Source organism: Platichthys flesus, chromosome 4, assembly GCF_949316205.1.
Source record: "Platichthys flesus chromosome 4, fPlaFle2.1, whole genome shotgun sequence".
Taxonomy (NCBI): Eukaryota; Metazoa; Chordata; class Actinopteri; order Pleuronectiformes; family Pleuronectidae; genus Platichthys; species Platichthys flesus.
Genome location: NC_084948.1, coordinates 23,261,638 through 23,283,877, shown reverse-complemented (window position 1 = coordinate 23,283,877; position 22,240 = coordinate 23,261,638). Strand labels below are relative to the sequence as shown.

General features: G+C 45.3%; 1 protein-coding gene across 3 annotated transcripts in view; it reads right to left on the bottom strand.

Annotated features, from left to right (window-relative positions):
• The window catches only part of nbeab (neurobeachin b), a 172,283-nt gene that overhangs the window by 10,516 nt on the left and 139,527 nt on the right, over nucleotides 1-22,240 (bottom strand). For all 3 annotated transcript variants that reach the window (XM_062385419.1, XM_062385417.1, XM_062385418.1), the window contains 6 exons: nucleotides 21,564-21,679; nucleotides 18,950-19,062; nucleotides 11,300-11,440; nucleotides 10,127-10,246; nucleotides 6,860-7,012; nucleotides 4,193-4,360 (listed from right to left, as the gene is read on the bottom strand). In XM_062385419.1, coding sequence (XP_062241403.1) covers nucleotides 4,193-4,360; nucleotides 6,860-7,012; nucleotides 10,127-10,246; nucleotides 11,300-11,440; nucleotides 18,950-19,062; nucleotides 21,564-21,679 — 811 coding nt within the window. The remainder of the gene's footprint in view (nucleotides 1-4,192; nucleotides 4,361-6,859; nucleotides 7,013-10,126; nucleotides 10,247-11,299; nucleotides 11,441-18,949; nucleotides 19,063-21,563; nucleotides 21,680-22,240) is intronic.

Here is a 22,240-nt window from a genome sequence, read left to right as displayed (position 1 = left end):
GAGACAAGCCTTTTCCTATTAACATGCTTCAGTTAACCATTCCCATTTCCAGACGCAGGGGCCCCAACTGCACAAACGTTAACCTGGAGTGACATCCAGCAAGGACTGCAGCAGGCCGCCCGCTTTCAGATGTTATTGTGCTTGAGACAAAAGCGAAAAGCATGTGTATGCACACACACGCACACACAAACAGGAGATGCACAGAAACACACACGGATGCAGGTTGACTTATGGATTATAAACTATGAGTCTGGATGAATGAGACTGATGAAGAAACAGCAAATCACACCTTGAGAACAACACAACACAACCCCAGAGGAATTTGCTATTATTAGAAAAATAACTTCCGTTTAAATAGACAAAAGATTTCCTTCTCTTCCAGCGAGAGATGAGAAAAAAGAAAACAAGCAGTACGAGCTGCTGAGCTTGACTGAAAGTGGGGCACTCCACGGTGGGAGTGATTGATGTGACTGGAGCCACTTCCACCATCAGAGGGGAGCTTGTAGACGTCCGTCACTGCCACCGTGCACAATGGAACATGCATCGCTCAGCCCTCCGCCCGCCCTTCCGACTGCCCGGGTGACTGGCCCTCATTTTCCTCCGCCTGTACACACCACTCACTATCAACAGCGCCCATTGGGTAGCACATGCCACAGTGAGCGATGTGACACGGGACGTTGGGAGGTGATGCTGGATCGGGACAGGCCACCTGCAAGCCAAACAGTTGCCCCCAGTACCCCCCCCCCCCCCCCCACACACACACACTCTGGTCGCTCCCTGTCTCCCACACGGCACCAAAAAAGGTGCCGTCCCTGCACGGCGAGCGCTCGTCCTCCGGAGAAGTGAAAGTTTCATGCGAGTAGCCGAGCACATTTGGCAACCATTAAGTGTTGCTCGGTATTTCTTTACAACCCAGTCCGTCAAGTAATAAGCGACTGACACTATGGCTATTTAAGGTTAGGTTCGGGGGTGAGGGTCAAAGTGTCGGTTCAAATAAAGAAATTCGATACGGACATCATAAAGGCTGAGAGGGCCATGTGGAAAGCATCACCGGGTTCCTTGTAATGAATCTGTTACCTCGGGATACTGCGCTGCTGCATGTCCCGATTTGGTCGTCTCAGACAGCATCAATTATTCCCATAAGTGTGAGGCGGAGGATTTGTCTGTGTGTGTGTGTTTGTGTTTGTGGGGGAGGGGTGTGAGGAGGGGAGGGGGGTCTGACTCGTTGAAGGTCAACTCAAGAGCATGTTCCTCCCCGAGATGATCAAAACACGTCAATATCTCTCAGGTGCCTCAACACTAATCCTCTCTGAGGTGTGTCAGAAACGTATCTGCATCTCGGTCTGCGATGGAGAGCACTAAACAGGCACTTCATTAGTTTACGTCACTTCAGGCCCTGGTTTTTGGCTGATAAGTGACACTTATTGTCGAAGCCATCTGGATGATCCCTCCTCCCAGCGACGGCGGCCTTGCCTGGGTGAACACCAAACATCCATCATAACACACGGTGTCCGCCCGTCTGTCCCTCCGACTTTGTTCTCATCCGATCCGGAGGTGAGAGACTGCAGCGCTCTCTCTCTCTCTCTCTCTCTCTCTCTCTCTCTCTCTCTCTCTCTCTCTCTCTCTCTCTCTCTCCCCCTATCTGCTGTTCAAACTGGTGACAGAGGCTCTGTGGAGAATGGTCGCCCAGCAGCATCCTCCAGTGCACTCATGCAATGCAGCAACAACACAGCTCTGTCAGACAGAATGCAGACACGGCCTTGCTCTGACCCGCTAAGCAGCGTGGGATCAGGCTGAGTCACGACACCTGAGCACAGGGTGGTGGTTCCTACAAATATGAAGCTGCTCCACCTTTCACCTCTCGACGGATCCCGCAGATCTACGCACAGCAAATTGCTTTCATCAGGTACATCTGGCTTTTGAGTCGTGTAGTGTGACTACAAGAACAATACAGGCACATTCACGTACTGTACATGTAAACACACCAAACAAACCATTTGTATAATTGCTCCATTTTCTCACGTGAAACTACACATTCCTTACATGCCAGTGGGAACGTTAAGTTTAAGCTTATCTTGATTAATTTCGGTGCTTAAGTACAAAGGAAGAATTGGCCCGAGGGTGTTTCCTGACTGACAGCTCAGCAGTCGACATGTGCACATACTACTGTGCGTGGCAGGAGAAATGTCCTAAACATTGTGTCCATGGGAAAGGGACGGTCTCTAATACAGCTCTAACGGAATCCTTTATGATATGGGATACGCAGGAAGGGTCAAGCTTTTAAACACTTCCCTTCATCAAGTCCCATCATCATGAGAATGTCAAGGTGAAATCAAAAGTGCGTCAACTGCTTTCAAAGCTCTTCATTGGAAAAGCCACAGCACACCTCGCCATCTTTGTTCATTCAGAGGGGGGGGGGGGTGGCAGCTGAGGAGGAATAGAGTCCTGCTGATGAATAATTTGTCTGTTTACTTCTGAGTGGCACAGCGGGGCCTGAATCGAGGCTCTGCTGTCATGTTTTTCCATAAGAGAAGGCTGTCAGGAGAGGCGTCACAGCGAATGGCCACTGTTCTGGCAGTGTGCCCAGTAGAGCTGTCACCGTGCCCCTCATCCAGAGGCCCAGCGGCGTGTCAGACAGAGGAGTGTCATCATTTCCCTCTGACACGCGCACGGGAGATGATCTCTCACGACCTCTAATTTCTTGACATTTCAAAACGCCTTAATTGTTGTGACTAATGCCTGATCGGCAGTTTCACCTGTCAGGCCCCGTGGACGAATCAATATCCCGGAGTCGATAGTCACATTTCGACAGAAGTTCATTGGGCCCTTTTCCAACGCTGCACCTCCAGTGACTCAGACAGGCAGCTCGCACGCCGGCCGCTATGAGCTCAGCCAAGGGATGGGAATAATGGCACAATAAGTCCTGCAGCAAATCAGCTACCAAATCTTAATGCTGATACTAGAGACTGTGCAGGAAAATAGTTGAACTTGAATCAAGAAATTTCCCATTAACGTTAAATAGAACCCAACGAGGAACACTGTACTTTTTAATATTAGATATTACAAAGACAAGGTTTGACTCTAGATTACGTGGGAGACAAAGCGTCTGCCTGGAACGAGAGACGTGATTGAGGACGTGAAGGCTCGTCTTAATTAGTGCTCGTCATATCCACATTACATCAGCTGCAATTAGCTGAGCCAACTTCTTCCTCCTGCACAAATACGTCCACGTGTCACAATGCTGGCTGCATCAACTGGGCACAATTAGGGAGTCTGAGTAGCAGGTTTCCTAACGTGCAACTAACTAACAGCGCTGTCATCTCTCGGGGTAGCAGTCGGCAGGAAGACAGCTAAAAGCAACCCCCCCCCCCCACACACACACACACACACACCTCACACACACACACAAAATAAACAGGCAACATCTAAAATCGCTCTGAAAGTGATGAAAACCAAACCGCGCACAATATGGTTTGGCAATTAGATCAGCCAAATCTTCTGCAGGTGATTTGCATAGTGGTCACTTGATAAATAAAGGCGCCCCTGGAAGTGACAGTATATAAATGACTTGTTTTGCAGACAGCAGATGGTGGATATCACAGGGAGAGACGAGCTCGCCACAATGCACGCCAGCTGCCGCGCTCTCCGGTCCCCTTTTCCCCCCCGAACGCAATTAAGCTATTCACGAGTAGTGCGGGTCGCGCTGATAGATATTCAATTAATTTGTTAAGAACAAGAGGATTCACTCCCTCCATCTATTGCCTGATTGACCTGTGGCGATTGATCCGGGAGCTCCGTCAGATTCATTGATCTGATCGCAGTATATTACAGTCTGCAGTGCATACAAGGGAGGAGCGGAGAAACCCCGACGTGAGGAAGATCGACGAATAACGTGGACAGATGTTGAGAGATTATCTGAGAGGGTGGGGGGGGGGGGAATTCATATATCGCAGGTTATCAAGGAAACGATCGCTGATCTGAAGGTAAACCTGATGAGTCAGCCGCTCTGCCAGTTTCTCTCACGGGTTACATTTGCATGACACAATAATTGATTGACAGATGCATGTTATGAATGCTCCTGGAGCTCCAGCGCATGTCAGGACAAATAGAGACAGGAAGCTGTGCCTATCGTGAGCGAGGGTGGGGCGGTGATGTGTGTGTGTGTGTGTGTGTGTGTGTGTGTGTGTTGTACCTCTCTGAGCGAATGGTCAGTGATACTGTCCAGGTTGACGGAGCCCTCGTAGGTCAGGTAGTGGAAGACGTTGAGGGCACGCACCGCCTCCGGGCCTCGCTGCTTGTAGCCGAAAATAAGGTCAATCCACTGATGCAGCTGACATGACACAAACTCGCTTTCCAGGGCCTGTCAGAGGTGCACAGGGCAATTAGAGGTGAGAGGCATACCAGCAGCAAACGGGAACACGAGCCGGAAGACACAACACAAATTGTACTCGCACACAACAGTGACCACAATAATACTACTTTAGCGGACACAGACGAGCAACCAGGACACACAGGCTATAAGATAAAAATTCACTGTGCATTCTGTGAAATAAAGACAAGTTTTTAATTAGTTTTAAAGACGGAACAAAAGCTACGTTCTGTTATGTTATCAGCTGAACTCAGGACATTTTTTCCCATATCACATTTTCTTTGTCTGTTGAAAAAGCCAAACAAGCTGTTTTTTAGCATGGAGACAAAGAAACAGGTTCAATACTAACAGGGATCCAATTTACTATTAAAACCATCTGCAGGGGGCAACATTGATAAATGACCTGTGAGAGAGAAAGGAGACTAGATGTCTTGTGGGAGTGTTAGCGAGAGATATGTGATGAGGTTTAGGCCTGATGATTATTATAAATATACCTATGGAGGCTGTGCGGGGGGGGGGGGTTTGATGTATTGCTCCACAATACAGTACAATGTAATTCCCTTGCATGCTAGTGGAAGGCTTTGCTGGAGGAATTTACACTCCTCCCCTTGCGTCAGGAATAACAGCCATTACCAACAAAGCCTGCTCGAGCACACAGAGGCAGAGTTTGCCACAGGGCATATCACCACAATTGAAAGTGGCACATGCAAAGATGGGAAGTGGGAGGACGAGGGAGAGAGGGAGGGAAGCAGAGAGAAAGAGGGAAGGAAAGAGAGAGAGGGGGGGAGGCAGGCGGAGAGAGGCACTGACAGAAATGAAATAATAGAGGAAGCAAGAGGATGGCCTAGCTATGGAGCAGAACAAAGGAGAGACAGAAAACGGGGGCAGATGACTGTGATTTTCTGGGCATGTGAACACGCTGGTCCGTGAGCGTAACAATGCAAAGCAACATCACACATGCATCCATCAGCAGGGAGGAAAATATCCCCTGAAATCCTCTTCTTCAGTCGTCCTCTTTCCTTGTGTTTGGAGATGTGGACATGCCCCCTAACAACTCCCAGCCTCTCCCATCCCTCTCCCCTTCTCAACCCCCCCATACTCTGCCAGCGTGCACGCCCCGACAGAGCTCGGCCAGGCAGCGTGGGTACAGCACGGGGAAAGGTCACCTCCGTAAGACCAGCCCAGCTCTGTCACTCCGGCTGAAAAGGTCAAGTGTGTTTCCCACTGCCTCTTTTATACGAGGTCCAAAAACACAAGGTCGGTCCCTGACCTCAGGATACAGAGCAGGCATCGAACCCTTGTGTCTTCCCAGCATCAGTACCCATGATGCTCTGCTGTTTTAGGAGGAACCCACTCGTTAGGCTTTATTTACAAAGTGGTGGAAGACCCTATGAAGTGTAAATTTACTAATTTTACTCATATTTTCTGCATTAACTTCAGTAGGAGGCTATTTGAATGCAAACAAAACATTGATGGTAATCTGTGCCATTGGTGTGAAGTTATTACAGAGTAACAAGGCCTGTAAACATGAGCATGTTGACTGGCTTTGTTATATTGGCCTTTTTTTCCAACTTTCACAATCTACATTTATTTCAAATGTCCAGTACGACACATGGAAAAGAACATTAATGATGTAACTGTTGTCCTTCAGTGACATCACACGGTCAGAGGTACAGTGTTGGTATTGAGCGGTTGCACTTTATGAGATGGATCATGAATAAGACAAGGAGACATGGGAAGGTTAGAAGCAAGAGGAGAAGTAGAATGAGTCACTACTTTGTGAGAGAAGTAGAAAAGTAAAGAATTGAATAAAAAGGTAGATCACACAGGTTAGGACTATATGGTCCATAAGTAACATAACATGAGTCCATCAATCCCTCCATCTTTTATCTACACAACTTGTCCTTTGAGGGTCTGGAGTCGATCCCAGCTGACATTGGTTCACCCTGAACCGAGACAAATTCACACCTATCGACAATTTAGAGTCTCCATTAACGTAGCCCCAATCTCCATGTGAGCTGAGCGAGGGAGTCGGAGCACCCGGAGAAAACATGGAAAACATGTGAACTTACCAAAGATAAGCCCCAGTCAAGCAAACAGCTGAATTTCCCCGGTGTGTGGATCAATAAGGTTTTATCTTATCTTCACCTTCTTGCTGTGAGGCGATGGTGCTAACCACTGTATCACCGTGCCGCTTTGCAGAGGAGCACATGGAGAATATCTACTGAAGCACCAATTATCCTGTTAGTTTAAGTTGGTGTTAACGATAATAGTTATTGAATTATTATCTGGATAAAAGGTTTTTTTTTAAAGAGACAAGCAGCAGAAAATGATCAAAGATTAGTTTTAATGTCCCGAAATAGATAATCAGTGCTTTCTTGTATGATATTGTTATTTTTTTGTTGAGGTAATATCCTATATATAGGTTCTTGACAGTGGGGAGAAACTGAGAAACTGAGATTTGATGTTGGACCCATGTCTGACCCTCACCATCCTGTTTATCCTAACAAGGTCTTCAGGCGTCTTGGCCCAGGCTGGCAAGTCCACGTCACAGACCAGGCTCCGGTCCTCCCTCATTCCCAGGTGGTAGCCGTTGCTGTTGACAAACATCTCCGGGAGGTAGTAGAACTCAGGGATCAGCTCCTGTGGTTTCAGAGGAGGAGAGATGCTTTAATATCACAGTTTTTACCCATAAATCGCCAAACAACTCGCCGGAGTGCGATGAATGTCTCACGCGACGGCCGGGCCACAAAAAACAGAGACATAACAGTTCTGGGGTCCTGCTGAGATGAAGTGAGAATTCAAGGGGGAAGGTAACACAAACAAACCGAACCAGGCCACGAGGAGGCGGCGAGAGGTGCTAGTCACGTTATTCCAGGCAGAGGTGTTAGGTGTGTTATATGAAAGTGGGACTGAGTTGGGTTTTTTCTCTCGCTGGGCTCTGGGCTCTCGTGATGGGGTCAGGACCTCACAGTGCAGGGGAAGTGGGTTCGGTGAGGGAGCCTCACCACATGAAAACCCTGGTGTGATTTCATACACTGAAGAAGAGAGGGAAATATTTACACTATTTCTACAGGATTTGAGTGTGATTTTTAACCCTTTAGTCACACAGCTTGTATACTGGAGGCCATTTTACAAAGCATTTTAGAGTCTAGTTTAAGTCTTCTCCTCTTCCAGGCAACTGTTTCTAATACTACGTACATTTTTATGACTGGAGTTTACACTTTAAGACTGTAATCAAATGTTTCTGCATTTGTTTTCCATTTGTTTAATGCTGTACCATCTAAAAACAAAGATTTCACTTGAATAGGACACGGAAATTAAATGCCATCCTCCTAAAGTCAATCAATCCCTAAAGTATAGCGTGCTGCAAGTAAGTAATGTGCTATTTTATTAAGAAAAGGCATTTGCCACAATAATTATGTATATTTCCAGTGATTTCCAGGTCTCCGCTCTGATCCATTATCCTCCTGATCATTTAGCTCAGGAAGGACGAGTGAGAGGAGCCTCTGCACAATGAGGCATGTGCACACCAGGAATGTTGGACCTTCGCTCGTTAGAAAACATCCACGCGAGACAAGTTGAACGTTGACGTCTGTCTCTTATAGATCGAGATTTTAAAGGAGGGTGCAGGACAGTTTATTAACTCCTTGTTTTATGAACGCTGTGTTTGTCGGATTCAACGGTGGAATGGAGTTTTTTTTATATTGCCTATGGGATACATAACGTGCAGAGCTGTTAGGCCCCCCGGTAAATCATGGCGGTTTGAGAGTGCGAGTTAGCATGACATGCTGCAGGCCCGAGACACTGCTGCTCTGCTGTTGGTCACATTTCACCCTTCGCACACGACAGGGAAGGCAGTGCAGCAGCCATTCCTCCCCGTTCCCCTGTCTCTCTATCCCTCTCTCTCTCTCTCTCTCTCTCTCCCACACACGCACATAAAACCACACTTTCCCTCCTCTTTTCGTTGGTAAACTTCCTGCCGTAACTCAACCGCCAAGCCGTTAAACCTGCCAGCCCCGTTTTCAAGCCACCCTCCCATGGCAGCCATTAATTCTGCAACAGCATCGTAATGGGCTAACAAGTCAATCACACGAGCCTCCGTCGCTTTACACTGTGTCACCTTAATGACATGTTCGTCAGAATCTGTCACCGGCGTGGTGCTGCTGGACTCCTTCAGACAGCACGGTGGCAGTTTGTGTGTGTGTGGGACAATATGTGTGTGTGCACGTGTGCCCGGTACATTTTAAAAATAACGCCTGCATCTCTTTGCCCATCAGGTGGCTGTGCCAGCTTAACATCACTGTGCCGGCACCACGGAGTGAATGAGAGGTATATGGATGCACATTAATAATGGGCCGGTGGAGGAGGTGAAGCCTGGTCGGCGCGGGGTTGTTTCCATTTGACTTGCTCTTTCAGGAGGTCATCCCCATTAGGGGTTAAGCCGCCCTCGTTCTTGTGGTCATTACTGCCGGAGAAGTCCAGGGTTAATGAAGGAGAGACCCTGGTAAAAACAAAGCTGCCTTTTAATCAGAGTCCCGATGGCCTGCACGGTGTACTGGGCCGTGGCTGACCTTCACCCTTGACACTACATGGTGGCTGAGCTTGTCTATGTTTATAGGCACCTTGCTTATTCTGTTTTTCAAAGTGTTGTATTCGGCAATAATATAATAGGAGATATAAAAGAGATTATAACAAGACATACTCATGTAACGTATGTACTTATTGCAACGGAGCTGCTCCATAATTTACCAGTTTGCACCGTGAGTGAACCAAACAAGTGGTGGGATACTATTTCCCTGCTTCTAATACATTATGGAGTACAGCTAGTAATCCACCATTGTCCTCCACAGGGCAGCGCCTCTCCTAATAGATCGGTAGCCATCCTTTGTGTGTAAAAACAAATGCATGCAGACATACAAGTAGTCGAAAGTAGGCTGTATTTGTTAACAGGGTGGCGTCTGACTATTCACTGTCTTTGCTGGCTTGCAGCTTTCTGCATCACATGTATTGTTTGCCACCCCCCCCCCCCCCCGCCCCCCCTCGATCCTGGCAAGTAAAAGCCCTGTCCCTACATAAAAGACTAAATTTTAAATAGCTTTTGTCATTAATGCTTTATTAATTGCCTGGGGCAACACTACCCAGTGCGGGGTGTGTTGGAAATGTGTGACACTTTGAGGTCAGTGTGTATTCCTGCTGCGTGTTATGCAGTGGGCAAAATGGAGGCGAATCAGCAGGGTTCAGCGTTTTCGGTGACTGCGCCGTGGATCTGCAGAGGGGAGGCTTTGTCTTTCTCTCAGACGCTGCTGCCTTTGTTCAGACTCATGAGTGGTTCCATGCACAGATGCAAAAATCAGTCTCTGGAATAGTTTGTTTTTCGCTGTGAGATAAATCAAGTGTGCATTTCTAAGTGCTTGGGGTATTTCCAGTGCACCATGGCTCTGTGTGATTTCGCTGTTTGCATGAGGCATTTATAATTAATGGTATATATTTTTCGCAGTCCTGTTGAGCTACATTGGATGAGGAGGGGAGCAAAGCAAGTGAGAGGCTTGGTGCGGCTATGCTCCCAATTATACCATGGTGCATAGTCGCAATATTTCTGAGAGATAATGAGCAATATACAGTTCATATTGATATTTCTGATCATTCATCATCCAACATACACAAGTGCAGAACACCAGCCTGAAGAAAGAAACACATTTACTGGTCTTCAGATCTAGATTTGTGCTTCGTGGACGTCTTCCTCGTGAGTCTCACCTTCACGTCGGAGGTGTCCCTCTGGCAGTTCCTCCAGGAGCGGGTAATGGATGAAAAGCTGCGGTCAGGGTGGTCGAACTTGTTGTTATTGACACTGAGGGAAAATGTGGTGAAGGGCTCCTGCAGAGAAACAGAATCACACGTCACAAATCGTCTCCACCCAACAATGTAAAGTCCTACATGTTGTGTTCGCCGCCCCTTTTGATTGAAATAATCATAATCAACATAATGAAAATCTCGGTGTTGTTCCGACCCGACAGGATTACACACTTCGTTCATGTGAAGAGTCGCTCATAAGGAATAATCATCGTTATTTTCTTGGTATTCTTTTGTGCAGCGGACTCTCAGTGGAGATCAGTCACTCACTGTATCTAAGCCTGAGGGAGAATTAATTAGCGCTCTTCCTGAGTACAGTAAACCATAATGATAATTGGCTCGAATTTTGGGTATTCTCAAAACCGGGATGGCGACCGATTGGTGCGGATGAATCACTCACCAGAGGAAGAAAGGGATTGTGCGAACAAACCCACAGAGGGCAATCTAACTGCTGTCAAGGGAGGTCCCTCAGTTCATCAGCCCCTTTCTACTAATGACGAGGGAGGAGGAGGCATACAGTAACTCCCCGGTAAAGTTCTCTCAAATTAATAAGCTGACGTCAAAATCAAATGAATACCAACTCAAAGATGCCGTGGAGGTTATAAGGGCTTATTTTGCGGAGAATAGATTGGAAGTACGCGTGGCTCCCTCCCTCTCTTGCAGAGTAAATGAGGACAGTGCTCAGTAACCTTGATGGACACGTCTCCGGCGCTCACTGGGTTGCCTGAAACACATAAACCTGTCACAGCGGCCTCTGTAAATCATTACCCAGCCACTCTTTATTTGGTTCACATATGCCGGCTTACTGGCCTGTGAAATGTGTTTTCTGAGCGCCATTGGTCTAACTCGGGTCCAATCAAATTGAGACGTCGAGCTGCTTCCTGCGCAGAGGCCGACAGACCTCAAAGTAACAACATCATCAAGTCTGACAAGTGACAATCAACTAATGCAGAGTCAGAAATGAATCAAATCCGTCTGAGGATGTGGACTCGCCTTCATTTCTATTCAGATGCTTGACTAACTCTGGGATTTTTAACACGGCAGAATAATGGAGGCTGAAGGAGAGATTTTACTCACTATTCTGACAAGCCAGTGCAGGGCGGTGGCAGCGGTGGAGTAGTGGGAGTTGTAATGACACGGTGGTGTCTGGTCGTCGTCCCACGTCTCGTAGCGTTCGGCGTAGAACGCTGCACGCTTCGGATTCAGAGAGCCAACAGGCTGGAAAGAAAATAAAGAAATAAAAGATTTGGTTCCTGCAGTGAAGTAATTTGTTATTATTCGCCTGCGCAAGTAAAATACACATTTCCTCTCAAATCAGCCCCAAAGAAATTACACAAGTTTCCTCTTGTATGCTTTCGTAAAGTCATATACTTTGTGAGGCAAAGGAAAACTGATACGCCATTTTGATGTTTTAACTAATTCTTCGAGCTTGACGGAATACAGAGCAGTGAGTGTGACCAGTTTACTGTATACAGAACTGGGTCTGATGATTTTTACTGTAAACTGGGAAACTTTATAATTTATCACCATTTAGCTACGAAACAGTTTCTGACATTAAACCTTTGGCTGAATGTTATAACTCTTCATAGAACAACCATTGAATGAACTAATAACAACGCTAAAAGAGAAAACATGAGTCTGAGTAATGACAAAAACATGTATTTATAACTATCATTATCAACATACTACAGCAAACCACACAAACAGTGTACAATCAAAGTGACCATCTCTCCTACATGTGTCCTGGAGCCGTATGAACAGGAAAAACACAACCGTTGAATCTATACTACTACAAAAATTAATTTTCATTCTCCAGTTCTAGAACTTAATTTGTGCTAAGTGTCTGTGTCTGAGTTATTATTTTTACCAATGCACCCAACCTGTAGGGACTGCAGATGGAAACAAGCATGTGTGGATAAATCGGGCACATTTACATGTTGGACATTTGGCAGAGAAATATATTTAAAAGCGTACAACAATGAAGTACTTCTACGATGTAATCTGTAGTTGGGTGCATGGTGTAAGTTACCTGCTTTTCCATTCCTCGTGTTAGCACAAGGTCTAGTAAAGCATAACTGAGCATACTAACAGAGATAAACTGAGCCTCAGTGGTTCCCCATTAGGCTTCATGCCGAGAGGCCGGCAGAGTGGCTGGGGGAGAGTTCAGGGCAGACAAGGAGCTTTACTCTGGGATTTGACTGTCAGACCCCATTATTCTCTCCAACCCTAAAAAGTTTCCTGCTGCGCCATCTCCTGTCTGAAATTTACAGGGAAACGTCGGCAGGGGTGAGCAGGACGGGGCACTGAGGATGGAAGGAGGAGATCTCAGTGTCTCCTGCTAAATGTTGGGGGGTAATCCACGTGGATTAACCCCGGCTGACCCGATTTACACCCAACGCACCCACCAGGCCAAACTTTACTTAGCCCTGCTACTCCCATCTGTGCCATTCTGTTTCTGGGTCCTCTTCATAGGGATAACCAGGACCTAGAGAATATAGAGTAATCTACAGTTAGTTTAGCATTTCCCTTTAAAAAAAATTAAATAAAGAGTAGAAGGGAAAACAGTTTCCAAAAAACAAAAAAATAACCTTTACTTTAAAATTCTCCAAAATGCCAAGTCAGAGATGAGCTCAAGCCTGAAAATGTCAGAAATCTTATAAAACTTCATATTCGTTGCGGTTCATTTCTGCTGCCTAATTACCGAGAAGATATAAACAGAAAGAGAATCACATCAGTGCTATATTTATTTGACAAGCATCCAATTATTCCTTAGTTAGGCCGAAGCTTGGATGGTGTGGTTCATTATTCAGCCGCAGACTCATAATTTCAGCGTTGCTCTGACACCATCACTGGGCTTTTGCCCTTTGGCGGCTGTTTCATTTTCATGTGTTCTTAAGGCAACAAAATTACTCCCATTAAACATACGTTTAGTGGTGAATAAATTGCCTTCTCTGCCTTTTCAATCACCCCGTCCAATATAACAGCCTCGGAGGCATATTGGCATTCAATATCAATATAGTCAGCGCGACTGAATCGGTTCCAGAGGGGGAAGGGAGACTGGTAATGTAATCAGTGGCAGCTTTTCTACCTGAGAGCTGCAGCTCACAGATCAGAAGAAATGAAATAAAAGTCCCTTAAATCAAAATGGTAGCAACAAAGCCTTTCAAACATTATTAAAAACTACACTGTTATTCTTTTGGCTGGTTGCAGTTTGAATGCAACACACACTCTCTTGGTCATTTCGCACTTAAGGTCACATCCATGTGAGGCACCGTGCACACGCCCTAAAGCTTTAAGTCAAAATTTAATGGGGCTAGTTTTTCTCGTTCTTCCCTAAAATTTAATGGCAGTCCACATCAGTGTTAGCACAATTGAATAGACTGAAAGAGAAGTTTATTGAGGCCTGCACAGATTTATGACGTGATAATAGCCTTGCATGTGACGTCTCGGGCCCAGCTGGAACGGGGTGCAGGCCACGAGATGTCTCACACTCTGTAAAAACCACTGCAAGAACGGCGAGGCAGGTTAGAGAGCTGTAAAAGCCGCAGGGACTGCAAGCGGCAGACACAGAAAAGACAGCTACAGGTAATACTAATGAGCGTCAGGGAGGGATAAGTAAACAATTCACAAACCAGTTATTATCACCAAAACTTACAAAATGGCTTTTTGATTTACAGAGTATTTTAAGTGTTTTTCTTGCCTATATCAATACCAACTGTACCAGCAGAAGTTGAGAGACAAAGTGAGTCATGTTATTAAAGGCAACAGTGAGGGATATGAAAAATATAATTGTTCTTAAAGGGATAATATACTCTTTGAATTCAGTATAATCAAGCCTCTGTAACCCTGCTCTGCCTTTTCCTGAGACTAAACTAACCACAAATCACGTCTAGAATGAATCACTTGGTTACAGGGACGGGATTCAAGACATGTTTACTGACAAGTTATTTCCTTGTATTTGGTTTCTACATAAATGAGGCTTAAGTTTTCCCAAGTCGCTCAGCTGTGTGAGCGTACTGTTAATATAACGAAGGCGTTTTCTATGGAACTTGTATTTCACTGTAGCAGTAAGAATGATTTCACTTTGTCATCTAGAAAGCGTGTGTGGCTGGTGAGGCAGGATAATTGTACTCACTGCACAGGAAAACCTGTAAAGGTTCACCCACATCATTATTCTTCAGTTATTCTTTGTCACAGTGTGCTGTCGTCTTGAAGGAAATTTGTGCTGAGCAGATTTATGTTTTTAACAAAGCTGAATTTGAGATTGTTACACAGCAAATAACTCACTGAAACATACAATAAATAAAGGTAAATATGAAGTAGAGCTGACAAATGGCTTTTTTTGGTGAATACAAGGTATATTCGTACAAAAGGCTCTGAAACATTGTTTCTTAGGCTCTGTGATTGTATTTTAGGATGGACAACGCTTCTCCGAGGTTTTAGTTGGTGGAGGTAGCTACGGTTGCTACCTCCACCAACGTAGCCTGGCTAAATCTTGCTCCCACATTTTCACATGAGATAAAGTGAAAAGCTACTTTTTAAGAATTGAGGCCACATAAAAACATGGGACAGCCACAAATATGAGTAGAATGTATGATTGCTTATATGTTTATTCAGCAATAAAACCCCAGTTATGATAAGATATCACGATCATTTTAGAAGAGCTCAAGTGTCTTTAATCGTGTCATAAGCACTATCTGGTGATGAGCCCCGCATCAGGCTTTGTTTACCTTTATTCCACAAGGAATAATCACCTCGTCCCTTTTTCCGACTGCACATCACACTGATCACAGATACCAGACGATGAACACAACTGGTTCAGACAGTTCCACACTGGCTCCTATCCCAGTTCATTTCTCGCGTAGCACCTGACCCAGTGAAACACATCAACGCAACTAGACAAAGTGTGATCAAACTCAGATTTGGCTTCAGATTCAATCAGGATCATTTCTGCTGTTGCTCTCCGTAGATGCATGGGGAGAAGAATGTAGCTGATGCTGTCTGAGCGTGAAGAGAGTGCGTCCATTCAAAGATATATCTAAGCTACCTCCCGATGAGATGCATATTGCATTGTATGCCTCAAAAGAAATTACATTACAGTATGTTGCTACGGTGCACTGTCAGGGGGAGTCTGAGTCGTTTCTTGCTTGCCTCGTCACAGGCCGGGCGCTGTGCAGCTCCGGTCTAATGCAATCAAGTTGCTCCAACTCAGGATGAAGCAGAAGTGCTCCCAAGCAGCCTGACTGGAGGGGAAGTGAGGCTGAGGAAGGATCCATTATGGAACAGAAAAGTGCGGAGTGGTTCTTTGGAGCAGCCGGGTTTGTCTGCGTTACCCAGAAAGCATCTCTCAGACATGATGAGCTCTCAGGGAAACTGTGACAGCAGAAGCTTTGAGAGGGAAACATATGAAAAGAAGTTTCTAAATCTCAGCACAGCTCATTCAGAATCTTGTTACGAAGGTACAGTCCAATCATTGGCATTAATTTAGTCTTTTTAAATAATGTAACGTGTTGACTAATAAACGTCACTTTCTTGTGTCGCGTGTCTCATGAAATTACCTTGAACACGTTAAAACACCTCATCAGTGTTAGTCAGTGGACGAGGAACCAAAGTCTTAAAACCACATCTGCTTCCACCACTTTTTCATCCAACTATATGAATTTTCGTCACATAATTAAACAGCTATGAGGAAGATTAGCTTCCCCAGATCTATCGCCCGGCTTGTCACTCAATCAGGGAAATAATCATTAGAATCTAATGAAACACTTCACTGCATGAATGTATCTGACACCCAAATATGCAGAGTGCTGGCCCCGAGGCGGAGGGAGGCCGTGTTCGGTAGCACCTTTCACAGCTCACTGAGTGGCCAACCAGCAGGTAATTGTAAGTGCAGTAGGTTTGGGAGGATGTTATTTGGCAGATGAGTATGAGCTCCAGCATTTTTCAAACAATGCCGTCCGTCACCTGTAACTGCCAAACAGGTCTCAGGCATGACTCGGATCTGTGGGAAAGAAAAGCCTCTCGAGTTGTGCAACACACGCTGCAGGATAATGTGAGAGTAATTATTGGAGGCAGTAATTGGGTGTTAGCGATGCTTTGGTTTATAATCTGTGATTTATCCAGTGTATTGAACAAAGAGGGTTGATGGTTTATTTTCCTAATGCTGTAGCTCATTGAGCTCTGGAGTGACAGATGATTTTACACAAGGTGATAAGATGTTATTCAACCAGGTATTACAAACAAAAAAAATCCAATTTAAAATGAATAGAATTCATGGGGTAACGAGTGGAGCACACACCTACACCATCCTCGGCCAAACACTCCTCTTAAATTCAATCAATAAGGGATATCAGCCCCCCAATAGATATCGTTTAGTCAGAATTATTCCTTAATTATTCCCTAATCTCACAATCCTGGATCCACTCCAAAATTGAATGGGTTCTGTCTTGGCCCATGTCCAGTCCTTCCGCCAAATTTTGAGTGTATTCATTTAGTATTTTCATAATACTGCCGACAAATAAACCAACCAACCAGAATGTACCGCCACCAAGGCCCATTAATCCCCTTTGATTAAATTGCACCCACTTATAGAAAGTTATAGCACACTTATAACCCACTTATAGGGTTTTGAACCTCAACAGAGATTAAGAATAAACAACATATGTTAGTAGTGTAACCCTATAGCTCTGGAGAAAAACTGGCTCTAGAGTTTGTTTAGGTTTAAAATCCACTTCGATCATAAAGTCGTTTAAACCATAATTTATTTTTCAAATGTAGAGTTCTCGTAAAGCTGTGTCGGACAGCACAGTTTGGATTCTTTTGATGAGTGATGATACCCAGCCACAGTCCCGTCCCGTCCCCCCCCCCCCCCCCCCCCACACACACACACAACACAGCCGGCATGGTGCACAGCCACACTTGCTGGACACACACCTCGGGGACACAAACACAGCCGTAATATACGACCAGTGAGTCGCGGGTGCTTCTACCTCTGAACCGTAATTGAACAAAAGGGCAGACCAAGCACAGAGGAGACGTGTGGGGGGGGGGGGGGGGGCCGCTGTCCCTACCTGCTACGCTGGCTGTGAACTTTTGGAGGTAAGAGCCCTGGGGTTCCAAGGACAACTGTCAGGAGACACGGGCTGTGAACTCATGCTAATGAAGGCAGCTCAGCCCTGTAAACAGCATGGGAGGATGTCACTGGAATACATTACAATACATAACTGTCTCCCCAGGGCAGAGGGGCTGCACATTGCTCAGCCCTGATCGCCGCTCCCCCCGCCTGAACACAGACACACACAGACAGACAGACACACACACACACAGTGGCCCTCTCAGCCCACCTGGATACCCAACAGGCTGGAGCTGCCAAAAACAGAAACAGAACTGATGGTGGCGAGCGACATGCAACCGCTCTTTCCCGAAAGGTCCCGGGCTCTACAGAAATGTGAAGAAGTGTTTCAGCGCAGAAGAAGCTCATTTTTCAAGTTCACAGCTCTTTATGTTCCTCGCTTAGGATTTTCTGAGCGTTTCAACTTCAAAGTTCTCCCACTCTCCCGCTACACAAAACACACATTGCGCACGCACACACACACACACGCGCCTCGAAAAGTTGAAAATTGATTCAAACTGTTGAGAACTGAGACGACAAAGTGAAGGCTCTTAGTCAGAACGTCTGCTCCGAGGGAAACAAAGAGGAATGAGGGAGTGATAAAGAGAGCAAGAGAAAGAGCTCAGACAGGAATGCAACTGTTTTCAGGTCAGTGAGCTGCAGTGTGCATGTGCAAGAAGGAGAGACAGAGCGAGAGAGAGAGAGAGAGAGAGAGAGAGAGAGAGAGAGAGAGAAGGGGGTTGGTAAACCAGCAAACCAGGTCACAGTGTGTGGTGGAGTGATCTGCTGCCTTCTCCCCTTCTGTCACAGACAGAGCAAACACGACACTGAACTTTATCTCCCAGGGTTGTCGGGCATTAGTGTCATTGTGTCGGAGCTCCGGTGATTTGGCAGCGTTAGCAGGACTCTCTCCGCGGCGCAGCTTGAAGGCTTTCTGACTTTCACTGCACGTGACCCACTGTCAATACTCCCAAAAACCTTCAACTACAAAGTCAGATCACAGCAGAAATGCATTTGAACCAATAGTGAATTAATTTGAAGGCATTTTAAAATAAAAAAAAAAGCTAGATTACCATACTCTTACTATACTTATTTTTGGTTAAACTTATAGTCTGGACCTAAAATATATGATTGTTTCTGAGAAGTCGTCAGATTGTGATATTGAGAACAAGGAGGTTATATTTTTCCATATTTGTATTGATTTCACTAAATTTATCTTGATGAAAAAAGTGTGTGTGCAATTTGCTGCAGATGCAAATCCGGATCTAGTTCATATACATGCTGTTTCCTAAGGGGACTGTGGGGCCTAAGCTGAGGTCCTCTACTGATGTTTATGCAAAACAATCTTCTGTTGTCCGAATTATTCAATTTACAATATTTCGTATCAATATGTGATGAGAGAACTAAGTGAGCAAATAAGAAGTGTATTTCAAGTTCCTAGAACAGTAACTTCAGTTTTCTTCATTCCAACTCGAAGTTCAGACTGTGTACACGGTTCCTCTGCCATTAAATATGATGTTGTTTTACAGTCTGACTCTTAATAAGGAAATCCCCTGCCATCAGAGCCAGCCCCCCCCCTGCTGTAAAGAGGTGTGTCTGCGTGAGGCCTCGTTTACCTTGGAGAGATCCCTGAAGTTCCCTGGCAGTGTCAGGTCCAGTTCCTCGGAGTCGTAGTTGGTGAGGACCCAGGGAAAGACGGGGTACTGGTTCAGGTCATTGTACGTCCTCCCTAGACACACGGAGCAGACAGAAATCTGTGAGTGATGAAGGCTCGGGAGGAAGCGGAGGGGTTGAAAAGCGGGGCAGGGTACACTCAAGGCTTCAGTTACTCTGCGGGATCAGCATGCAACATTCCAACAAGCCCCCAATCGCTGAGACCTCAATCAGACGCACTTCCTGTCTCAGACGGAGGAGTCAGGGGAACACGCACACTTAATAGAAAGTTCTCTTTGCGATGTGAGAATTTTATATTTGGCCTGATGAGCGTACTTCATCAACGGCCTGTGGGAGTAACCAGAGGCCATGAGGAGGGTGTCTTTAAGTCTATAGAGAGAATGCGTGTCTCCAAGTCGTGAGGAGTGGATGTAATTACGGAGGAAAATTCTTCTCAGGGCTCCAAATGCCTAAAATGTCACTGAGTCTGATCCACTGATTGGCCAGATGTGAATTTCCTCAAAGCTCTGGCAGCAGGAATATGGTTTTCAGATGGCAACACGTGTCACAGGGAGTCCTGGGGAACAGCCAGGATCGTGTACCATCTTGTCGTTCATGATCACGACTTGCTTTTTGAAGATGACACTGATCCAGCTGCGAGGTCAGGTGGTGGCCAGTTGTAATCCCCGGCCCGGGATAGAGATGACTGCTATAGATGGCTTTGTTGGAATTTTTACTGCTGGTAATAAATCAAGCTTAAAAACAAGAACCTTTATAGGCCCCAAGTAAAAGTAAAGGGCAACATTTTTTTATTCTACCAACAAAGAAATATTAAACCGTAAAAGACAGTGATACTAATTTAAGATCTGACCACATCCATATCGCAAACTTTACAAATACAATGAAAAAGTCATATTTTGTCCCAGAATCATTTCAGTTAAACACAGTTTCCAGTTTTCCCAGTGTTGTATTAAGCAAGTCTTCCTAAAACCTTCAGACTAATAGAATCTGTTTTACCATCATGAACAGAATTATCTTCCCCTCTCTGCTGAACTGAGGCGGCTCAGGCACAAACTGATGGAGCCATGTACCTCAAAGTGCTCTTAGGGCTCCATCAGCCATTATAATGGACAATCACACACAGCACCCACAGTCTAACAATGAAATACTGCAAAGAAAGGATAACTTCTACAAAGACACAACTTTAATCCCCATCTCTATATTGCACAATTTGAATACTTGTACATATAGTATCATTTCTACTTTATTGTGTTGTATATATTTCTTGTGCTGCTGTGGTATTTGTGAATTTCCTCTACAGAGGATCTATAAAAGTACATCTTATCTTATCTTATCCAAACAAAAGCTTATGCATTAGTATAGAATATAATGAAATATAAAAGGGATAACATTGCTCGATGGAGATAATCTGCCTTAATCTGCCAGCTTCTCTGCCCTAACGTAATTTTTAATGATTTCTGACAAACTATTATTAAGTTGACCCGATCCAGCAGGTGCCTCTCTGCAGCACTCTGGCATTAGAGAGTCTAAATCCAGCTGAGCAAGTGTTAACGCCCGACAGCAGAGTCAATGGGAAGGCTTCTGCAGAGCAGCCAGGGTCTGGGGGGGGGAAGCTCCAGAGCATAATTATCTAGGTTAATGCCACAAAGTGAAGAGGAGGCAGCGGACCATGTACGGAGGCGCTGAGTCGGGAATGTTTGTGAGACCCACTGGTGCTGAGGCCTGAGCTGGGGTGGCAGGATGTTAATAGCGGTGGAATAGTGTTTAATTAGCAGACCCCCTCCCATTCACACCTCTTCCCTGAGCTTCATGCCCCGCCTGTCTGCTGCCCCACACTATTCTGACACCCCTGTCAGCCCGGGTCATTACTGGAGATTTTTAATGAATTTTGAGCATGTTTTTCTGTCTGCCTTACATCTAATTAGCTGACAATAATGTATCGAACTCAAGCACCAGCTAAATATAAATATGCATGAATATGCAGCGAGGATGACACCTCTCAGAGCGGAGCACATGCAGTCGCTCTCGCCTCCGCTGTTAGCTGCAGTTCAGATCAGAGAGTCGACAACAGAACTTCTCAGCTCCACACACACACTCACACACACACACTCTCACACACTCACATACACTCTCACAAAGCCAGGCGCTAATCATCAGGTAAAATCGGCTGCGCCTAGTCTTGGCTTCAAACAACACACTCCAGGCGCAGCGGAGTGAACTCGGCCGAGAGCAAGTAGAGAAGCTGCGGATTCTTAAACAAATATGACAAACCTGAGGCCACTTATAGTTTGTTTCCGGTGCCACTGACACATCACATTTATTGATCACGAAAGCTAAACCTAAAGAGGCTGCAGCGGTGACGAGCCTCACATGGATAATAGATTAAAAATTAACACTTTCACTAAGTTGTACATTTTCCCCACCCTGATAAGGAAGAAAACAAATCAGAATCCATCTGTTTAACTGATGGCTGTGGAAAAGAGAATACATTAGTTCTCATTCCTTCAGCTGCCCGAACATGAAACCGCAGCAGAGTAGAGCATCAGGAGTCTTTACCCGAAGTCGTGTTGAGGAACGTGAGGTACTCGAAGTTGGAGATCTCTCTCCTCTGCCAGCGCTGGGTCATGTTGGAGGATTTGAAAAGCTGCCGAGGTGTGGCCAGGGAGATGCGCCTGGGGAAAACATTTAAACAGCAAATCAGAAGGTCAGTGTCAGTTGTTGATAATTTCAAGTTATATTCTTTTAAACCAAAGAGCATAAACTGTGTGTGAACCTTAGATTAGATGAATTAGTCGACAATAACCGGTTCTATCTGCTTATCACTTTTATATTTTACCTTTTAAGACAAAAAGCATAAAATGTGGCATCTGATGCAATGGGGTTCAGTGTTATATAATATAATTTTAGCAGATTAAGCTGGAAAGTCTCTCAGTGTTATGTGAGGTTATATTTCACCTCTGTCCTTTTGTTTGTTTGTTTTTCAGCAGGATTAAGCAAAAACTAAATAACCCCTTTATATTTTGGCGCAGATTTAAAGAGGAATCTTTTCCTTTTTGTTTAACATGATGAATTGTTTTTACATTTCAACAGGGAATCATTCATGGACATGGAAGAAAAGAATCAGGCATATTTAGGGAACTGATGTAGTCTATGAGTGTGTTAAATTTGATGCACCATGCCAGCGTTCAGTTGCTTTAAATCCACCAGAGGAGACATGCTTGTTGTGTAGCAGT